The sequence below is a fragment of the Oncorhynchus kisutch genome, linkage group LG17, assembly GCF_002021735.2.
Source record: "Oncorhynchus kisutch isolate 150728-3 linkage group LG17, Okis_V2, whole genome shotgun sequence".
Classification (NCBI taxonomy): domain Eukaryota; kingdom Metazoa; phylum Chordata; class Actinopteri; order Salmoniformes; family Salmonidae; genus Oncorhynchus; species Oncorhynchus kisutch.
This window is the reverse complement of record NC_034190.2, coordinates 80,365,224-80,374,373: the sequence shown is the minus strand read 5'-3', so window position 1 is coordinate 80,374,373 and position 9,150 is coordinate 80,365,224. Positions and strand designations below refer to the sequence as shown.

The 9,150-nt window shown below is 47.0% G+C and overlaps 1 protein-coding gene across 1 annotated transcript in view; it reads left to right on the top strand.

Moving 5' to 3' along the window:
- The first annotated feature begins 6,418 nt into the window (after window positions 1-6,418).
- Window positions 6,419-9,150, top strand: part of LOC109908361 (copine-8-like) — a 163,733-nt gene continuing 161,001 nt past the window's right edge. The window contains exons 1-2 of the mRNA XM_031794749.1: window positions 6,419-7,337; window positions 7,950-8,026. Coding sequence (XP_031650609.1) covers window positions 7,047-7,337; window positions 7,950-8,026 — 368 coding nt within the window. The 5' untranslated portion in view covers window positions 6,419-7,046. The remainder of the gene's footprint in view (window positions 7,338-7,949; window positions 8,027-9,150) is intronic.

Genomic DNA, 9,150 nt, shown 5'->3' with positions numbered 1-9,150 from the left:
CCTCTTTCCCTCCTCCTCCCTCCTCCATCCTACCTACTATATCCTCTTTCCTCCTCCCCATCCTACCTTCTATATCCTCTTCCCTCCTCCTCCCTCCATCCTACCTGCTATATCCTCTTTCCCTCCTCCCCCCTCCTCCATCCTACCTACTATATCCTCCATCCCTCCTCCTCCATCCTACCTACTATATCCTCTTTCCCTCCTCCTCCATCCTACCTATATATTCTCTTTCCCTCCCTCCTCCCTACTCCATCCTACCTACTATATCCTCTTTCCCTCCTCCCTCCATCCTACCTACTATATCCTCTTTCCCTCCTCCCTCCATCCTACCTTTTATATCTCTCTTTCCCTCCTCCCCCCTCCTCCATCCTACCTACTATATCCTCTTTCCCTCATCCTCCATCCTACCTTCTATATCCCCTTTCCCTCATCCTCCATCCTACCTTCTATATCCTCTTTCCCTCATCCTCCATCCTACCTTCTATATCCTCTTCCCTCATCCTCCCTCCATACCTACCTTCTATATCCTCTCCTCTTTCCCTCCTCCCATCCAATCCTACCTTTCTATATCCTCTTTCCCTCAGCCCTCCTCCATCCTACCCTACGTGATATCCTCTTTCCCTCCTCCTCCCTCCTCCTCCTCCATCCTACCTGCTATATCCTCTTTCCCCTCCTCTCCCCCTCCTCCAATCCTACCTTCTATATCTCTTGTCCCTCCTCCCTCCTCCATCCTACCTACTATATCCTCTTTTCCCTCCTCCTCCGTCCTCCATCCCTACCTACTATATTTCTCTTTCCCTCCTCCTCCCTCCTCCATCCTACCTACTATATCCTCTTTCCCTCAGCCCTCCTTCCATCCTACCTACTATATCCTCTTTCCCTCCTCCCTCCCTCCTCCATCCTACCTACTATATCCTCTTTCCCTCCTCCTCCATCCTACCTTCTATATCCTCTTTCCCTCCTCCTCCCTCCATCCTACCTGCTATATCCTCTTTCCCTCCTCCCCCCCTCCTCCATCCTACCTTTCTATATCCTCTTTCCCTCATCCTCCATCCTACCTACTATATCCTCTTTCCCTCATCCTCCATCCTACCTTCTATATCCTCTTTCCCTCATCCTCCATCCTACCTTCTATATCCTCTTTCCCTCATCCTCCATCCTACCTTCTATATCCTCTTTCCCTCATCCTCCATCCTACCTACTATATCCTCTTTCCCTCATCCTCCATCCTACCTTCTATATCCTCTTTCTCTCATCCTCCATCCTACCTTCTATATCCTCTTTCCCTCCTCCTCCCTCCTCCATCCTACCTACTATATCCTCTTTCCCTCCTCCCTTCTCCATCCTACCTACTATATCCTCTTTCCCTCCTCCTCCCCCCATCCTACCTACTATATCCTCTTTCCCTCCTCCTCCCTCCATTCTACCTACTATATCCTCTTTCCCCTCCTCCTCCATCCTACCTACTATATCCTCCATCCCTCCTCCTCCATCCTACCTACTATATTCCTCTTTCCCTCCTCCTCCTCCATCCTACCTACTTATATTCTCTTTCCCTCTCCTCCCTACTCCATCCTACCTACTATATCCTCTTCCCTCCTCCCTCCATCCTACCTACTATATCCTCTTCCCTCCTCCTCCATCCTACCTACTATATCCTCCATCCCTCCTACTCCATCCTACCTACTATATCCTCTTTCCCTCCTCCCTCCATCCTACCTACATATCCTCTTTCCCTCCTCCTCCCTACTCCATCCTACCCTACTATATCCTCTTTCCCTCCCCCTCCATCCTACCTACTATATCCTCTTTCCCCCCTCCTCCCTCCATCCTACCTACTATATCCTCTTTCCCTCCTCCCTCCATCCTACCTACTATATCCTCTTTCCCCCCTCCTCCCTCCATCCTACCTACTATATCCTCTTTCCCTCCTCCTCCCTCCATCCTACCTACTATATCCTCCCATTCCTCCTACTCCATCCTACCTACTATATCCTCTTTCCCTCCCCCTCCATCCTACCTACTATATCCTCTTTCCCTCCCCCTCCATCCTACCTACTATATCCTCTTTCCCTCATCCTCCATCCTACCTACTATATCCTCTTTCCCTCCTCCTCCATCCTACCTACTATATCCTCTTTTCCCTCCTCCTCCATCCTACCTACTATATCCTCTTTCCCTCCTCTCCATCCTACCTACTATATCCTCTTTCCCTCATCCTCCATCCTACCTACTATATCCTCTTTCCCTCCTCCTCCATCCTACCTACTATATCCTCTTTCCCTCCTCCTCCCCCCATCCTACCTACTATATCCTCTTTCCCTCCTCCTCCCTCCATTCTACCTACTATATCCTCTTTCCCTCCTCCTCCATCCTACCTACTATATCCTCCATCCCTCCTCCTCCATCCTACCTACTATATCCTCTTTCCCTCCTCCTCCATCCTACCTACTATATTCTCTTTCCCTCCTCCTCCCTACTCCATCCTACCTACTATATCCTCTTTCCCTCCTCCCTCCATCCTACCTACTATATCCTCTTTCCCTCCTCCTCCATCCTACCTACTATATCCTCCATCCCTCCTACTCCATCCTACCTACTATATCCTCTTTCCCTCCTCCCTCCATCCTACCTACTATATCCTCTTTCCCTCCTCCTCCCTACTCCATCCTACCTACTATATCCTCTTTCCCTCCCCCTCCATCCTACCTACTATATCCTCTTCCCCCCTCCTCCCTCCATCCTACCTACTATATCCTCTTTCCCTCCTCCCTCCATCCTACCTACTATATCCTCTTTCCCCCCTCCTCCCTCCATCCTACCTACTATATCCTCTTTCCCTCCTCCTCCCTCCATCCTACCTACTATATCCTCCATTCCTCCTACTCCATCCTACCTACTATATCCTCTTTCCCTCCCCTCCATCCTACCTACTATATCCTCTTTCCCTCCCCCTCCATCCTACCTACTATATCCTCTTTCCCTCATCCTCCATCCTACCTACTATATCCTCTTTCCCTCCTCCTCCATCCTACCTACTATATCCTCTTTCCCTCCTCCTCCATCCTACCTACTATATCCTCTTCCCTCCTCCTCCATCCTACCTACTATATCCTCTTTCCCTCATCCTCCATCCTACCTACTATATCCTCTTTCCCTCCTCCTCCATCCTACCTACTATATCCTCTTTCCCTCATCCTCCATCCTACCTACTATATCCTCTTTCCCTCCTCCTCCATCCTACCTACTATATCCTCTTTCCCTCCTCCTCCCCCCATCCTACCTACTATATCCTCTTTCCCTCCTCCTCCCTCCATTCTACCTACTATATCCTCTTTCCCTCCTCCTCCATCCTACCTACTATATCCTCCATCCCTCCTCCTCCATCCTACCTACTATATCCTCTTTCCCTCCTCCTCCATCCTACCTACTATATTCTCTTTCCCTCCTCCTCCCTACTCCATCCTACCTACTATATCCTCTTTCCCTCCTCCCTCCATCCTACCTACTATATCCTCTTTCCCTCCTCCTCCATCCTACCTACTATATCCTCCATCCCTCCTACTCCATCCTACCTACTATATCCTCTTTCCCTCCTCCCTCCATCCTACCTACTATATCCTCTTTCCCTCCTCCTCCCTACTCCATCCTACCTACTATATCCTCTTTCCCTCCCCCTCCATCCTACCTACTATATCCTCTTTCCCCCCTCCTCCCTCCATCCTACCTACTATATCCTCTTTCCCTCCTCCTCCATCCTACCTACTATATCCTCTTTCCCCCCTCCTCCCTCCATCCTACCTACTATATCCTCTTTCCCTCCTCCTCCTCCATCCTACCTACTATATCCTCCATTCCTCCTACTCCATCCTACCTACTATATCCTCTTCCCTCCCCCTCCATCCTACCTACTATATCCTCTTTCCCTCCCCCTCCATCCTACCTACTATATCCTCTTTCCCTCATCCTCCATCCTACCTACTATATCCTCTTTCCCTCCTCCTCCATCCTACCTACTATATCCTCTTTCCCTCCTCCTCCATCCTACCTACTATATCCTCTTTCCCTCCTCCTCCATCCTACCTACTATATCCTCTTTCCCTCATCCTCCATCCTACCTACTATATCCTCTTTCCCTCCTCCTCCATCCTACCTACTATATCCTCTTTCCCTCCTCCTCCGTCCTACCTACTATATCCTCTTTCCCTCCTCCTCCGTCCTACCTCCTCCTCTTGCATAACAGCCCCTCTCGTCGTCTTGAAAGGCCCAATCAGAGTGCATGGCAGAGGTGACACTTTATTCAGAGGCTTTGAGAATGGAGATAATTTCCTTATTCCCCTAACTCCCTCTGTACCTCACCTCAGTGCACGTCAACAAGGGGAAACAAATGTAGAAGAAAATAACTATTGTCTGTTTAGCATTATCTTTTGATTTCCACTGTGTAGAGACAGAGGTCCTAATGGACTTTAGTAACTAGCTACATATCCACTGTGTAGAGACAGAGGCCTTCATGGACTTTAGTAACTAGCTACATATCCACTGTGTAGAGACAGAGGCCTTCATGGACTTTAGTAACTAGCTACATATCCACTGTGTAGAGACAGAGGCCTTCATGGACTTTAGTAACTAGCTACATATCCACTGTGTAGAGACAGAGGTCCTAATGGACTTTAGTAACTAGCTACATATCCACTGTGTAGAGACAGAGGTCCTAATGGACTTTAGTAACTAGCTACATATCCACTGTGTAGAGACAGAGGTCCTAATGGACTTTAGTAACTAGCTACATATCCACTGTGTAGAGACAGAGGTCCTAATGGACTTTAGTAACTAGCTACATATCCACTGTGTAGAGACAGAGGCCTTCATGGACTTTAGTAACTAGCTACATATCCACTGTGTAGAGACAGAGGTCCTAATGGACTTTAGTAACTAGCTACATTTCCACTGTGTAGAGACAGAGGTCCTAATGGACTTTAGTAACTAGCTACATATCCACTGTGTAGAGACAGAGGTCCTAATGGACTTTAGTAACTAGCTACATATCCACTGTGTAGAGACAGAGGCCTTCATGGACTTTAGTAACTAGCTACATATCCACTGTGTAGAGACAGAGGTCCTAATGGACTTTACTAACTAGCTACATATCCACTGTGTAGAGACAGAGGTCCTAATGGACTTTAGTAACTAGCTACATATCCACTATGTAGAGACAGAGGTCCTAATGGACTTTAGTAACTAGCTACATATCCACTGTGTAGAGACAGAGGTCCTAATGGACTTTAGTAACTAGCTACATATCCACTGTGTAGAGACAGAGGCCTTCATGGACTTTAGTAACTAGCTACATATCCACTGTGTAGAGACAGAGGTCCTAATGGACTTTACTAACTAGCTACATATCCACTGTGTAGAGACAGAGGTCCTAATGGACTTTAGTAACTAGCTACATATCCACTATGTAGAGACAGAGGTCCTAATGGACTTTAGTAACTAGCTACATATCCACTGTGTAGAGACAGAGGTCCTAATGGACTTTAGTAACTAGCTACATATCCACTGTGTAGAGACAGAGGTCCTAATGGACTTTAGTAACTAGCTACATATCCACTGTGTAGAGACAGAGGCCTTCATGGACTTTAGTAACTAGCTACATATCCACTGTGTAGAGACAGAGGCCTTCATGGACTTTAGAAACTAGCTACATATCCACTGTGTAGAGACATAGGCCTTCATGGACTTTATGATACTGTAGCTAGCCTCCCTCTGTTCATATCTAGCCTCTCTAGCTCTGTCATCAGTCCTCTGTAGCTCAGTCATCAGTCCTCTGTAGCTCAGTCATCAGTCCTCCGTAGCTCAGTCATCAGTCCTCTGTAGCTCAGTAGTTAGTCCTCTGTAGCTCAGTCATCAGTCCTCTGCTGAACGTGACAGAGGATATACTGTGACTTAATTTATTTTGGGTCCTTTACATATATAGTAACTCAGTCAGGGAATTGGGGGATGAGGATGGGTGGACAATGGACTCATTCAAGTTGAATTACTTTTAGCCAAAATGTATCACCAGGAGCAGCTGCACATTGTTTAAAACGTGATTGTTTCTAAAGTGAATGGGTGAGTGACAGCAGGGGAGTCTTGGACAACAGTGAAAGGAAAATAGACTTCATTCATGAAGTGTAGAAGGATTAAGTGAAATAAGTGGTTTTACCGGTTAACAATTTGTCATTTCAAGTTAATATAAATTGATTTTGAGTGGCTTTCTGTTTGTCCGAATGTCATTGTATGAGGAATGATATCAAACCACTTTGGTTCTATTTGTTAATGTTCAAACCCCAGCCAGTTTAGACACAAATAGTTTTCTCTCCGGCTCCTGTCAGCTCTTGCCTCTTTAATGTGTGTTTCTTTCTGATTTCAGATACGACATCGATTCCAAAAGTCCAGATCTGGCGAAGCATGTAAGTGGAAAAAGAGATGACTTTGTCCTCATGCCTTATAGTTGCTTGTTTTTTACTTTGCAAATCTATCCTCTATGAATGCAAACTTTTGTTTTGAAATGGGAACTTTTATTTTGAAATGCATCCCATTCCTTATTTTTGTTTTATGCTAATCAAGATCCATGTTGTTGCAAAGCTGAAATAGTGCATCATAGTGCCTTACCTCCCATAGTGGCACAATCTGGCCTTGCTGTCTGTCCGTGCGCATTTGTATAATAAATATAACGTATTACTTTATGTATTGATAGTGAGTAGCTTTCATAATAATCCAAATACAGATATTTTTTGGTGCGTAGTTATGATTTAATGAAGCACTGTAATTTATCACACCATTATCAAAGCTGTCTGTCAAACCCGTTTTCCCGAACCTCTAGGCATGATTTATTGTACTCCCATGCTATTAGCAATGTACTCACAAGTAATGATGACCAATGGATGGTGCAGTGAAAGGTTTGATAAAAGCTACCCATTGTTCAGACATACACAATTATAATTATATGTGCAGCTAGCAGTTTGCATAATACTAGAATATTCATCATTATTTCCACATTTGTCATGACTATATTTTCTTGTTTTGTACTCGCTTTTGTGTTAATAGCTCTCTCCTCTCACACAAAAAAACACTTACCTCTTCATCTCTTTATTTCTCTACCACCCTCTTCTCCACTTCTCTCCCTCTCTCCTGTTTTCTCTTGCCCTTGTTTTGATGATGGTGTTGTATGGTTTGAGTCTTGTGCCTACATGATATGCTCTGTTGTTGTTGTTGTTGTCTATGATGCTGCCTGGTGTACCCCTCCTCCTCCTCTTCCTCCTCCTCTTCCTCCCTGGAAGCCCTCCGACATTGACGTACGTGTTTGACTCCTCTGACAAACTTTATGCTAATAACAACGCCTATAACAAGGCTTATAACACACTGCTTAGCTCCATCCTAACCTCACCAACTGTCCTTGTTATCCCGTCTCCCCCATCTCTCCCCTGAACCCCCACTATCCTTCCTCTCCCTCCTTTCTCCCCCATCTCTCCCCTGAACCCCCTCTATCCTTCCTCTCCCCATCTCTCCCCTGAACCCCCTCTATCCTTCCTCTCCCTCCTTTCTCCCCCGTCTCTCCCCTGACCCCCTCTATCCTTCCTCTCCCTCCTTTCTCCCCCTTCTCTCCCCTGAACCCCCTCTATCCTTCCTCTCCCTCCTTTCTCCCCCTTCTCTCCCCTGAACCCCCTCTATCCTTCCTCTCCCCCGTCTCTCCCCTGAACCCCCTCTATCCTTCCTCTCCCTCCTTTCTCCCCCGTCTCTCCCCTGACCCCCTCTATCCTTCCTCTCCCTCCTTTCTCCCCCGTCTCTCCCCTGAACCCCCTCTATCCTCCTCCGTCTCTCCCTGCTCACTGTTTCCCCATTAACACCCCCTTCCCCGTCACGCCTCACTCCTCCGTCTTTCCCGCCACCCCCTGTCCCTCCAGCAGGACTTCTTGGGGCAGGTGTTCTGTACTCTGGGAGAGATCGTAGGATCCCCCGCCAGTCGACTGGAGAAACCCCTGGGGTGAGTAGTGCTGTCCTTGGTTGATTGGTTGATTGATTGGTTGGCCTGTGTGTGTGAGTAGAATTGGTCTTAAACTGAGACTATGACGTTACCACGAGCATCAGAATGAACCCGCAGAAGTTGCAGATGAACAAGATGCAAGATGATGCACTCACAGAGGATTTGAGCATGTACATGGCTGTGCTTCAATCTGCTACAGTGTGATAGGTATGAGACCAAAAGAGCAGAGAAGTTTAACCTCGCACTTACTCTTTTTTATAATAATATATTTTCTTAGGGGGTGGATCAGCTTTAATATTGAGGATAGATTGTTGCTTCCATCAATGTACATGTCTGAATCATTTCCAATCCCCCATATATTTTTGGGGTAAATACTATTTTTCTGTCCAGTTTGATTCTATTTGTAACTGTGCTGTTTCACAAAAGTTCTGAATCTATATACATTGTACAGATCCCTTATGTTTACATTGTTTATCTTGTTATTAGTCCCACCCTTCAGCTCCATTCAACCCCTCCCATCTGTCTCTCAACACCATCCAGTCCCACCCTTCAGCTCCATTCAACCCCTCCCATCTGTCTATCAACATCATCCAGTCCCACCCTTCAGCTCCATTCAACCCCTCCCATCTGTCTCTCAACACCATCCAGTCCCACCCTTCAGCTCCATTCAACCCCTCCCATCTGTCTCTCAACACCATCCAGTCCCACCCTTCATCTCCATTCAACCCCTCCCATCTGTCTCTCAACACCATCCAGTCCCACCCTTCAGCTCCATTCAACCCCTCCCATCTGTCTCTCAACATCATCCAGTCCCACCCTTCAGCTCCATTCAACCCCTCCCATCTGTCTCTCAACACCATCCAGTCCCACCCTTCAGCTCCATTCAACCCCTCCCATCTGTCTCTCAACACCATCCAGTCCCACCCTTCAGCTCCATTCAACCCCTCCCATCTGTCTCTCAACACCATCCAGTCCCACCCTTCAGCTCCATTCAACCCCTCCCATCTATCTCTTAACACCATCCAGTCCCACCCTTCAGCTCCATTCAAACCCTCCCATCTGTCTCTCAACACCATCCAGTCCCACCCTTCAGCTCCATTCAACCCCTCCCATCTATCTCTTAA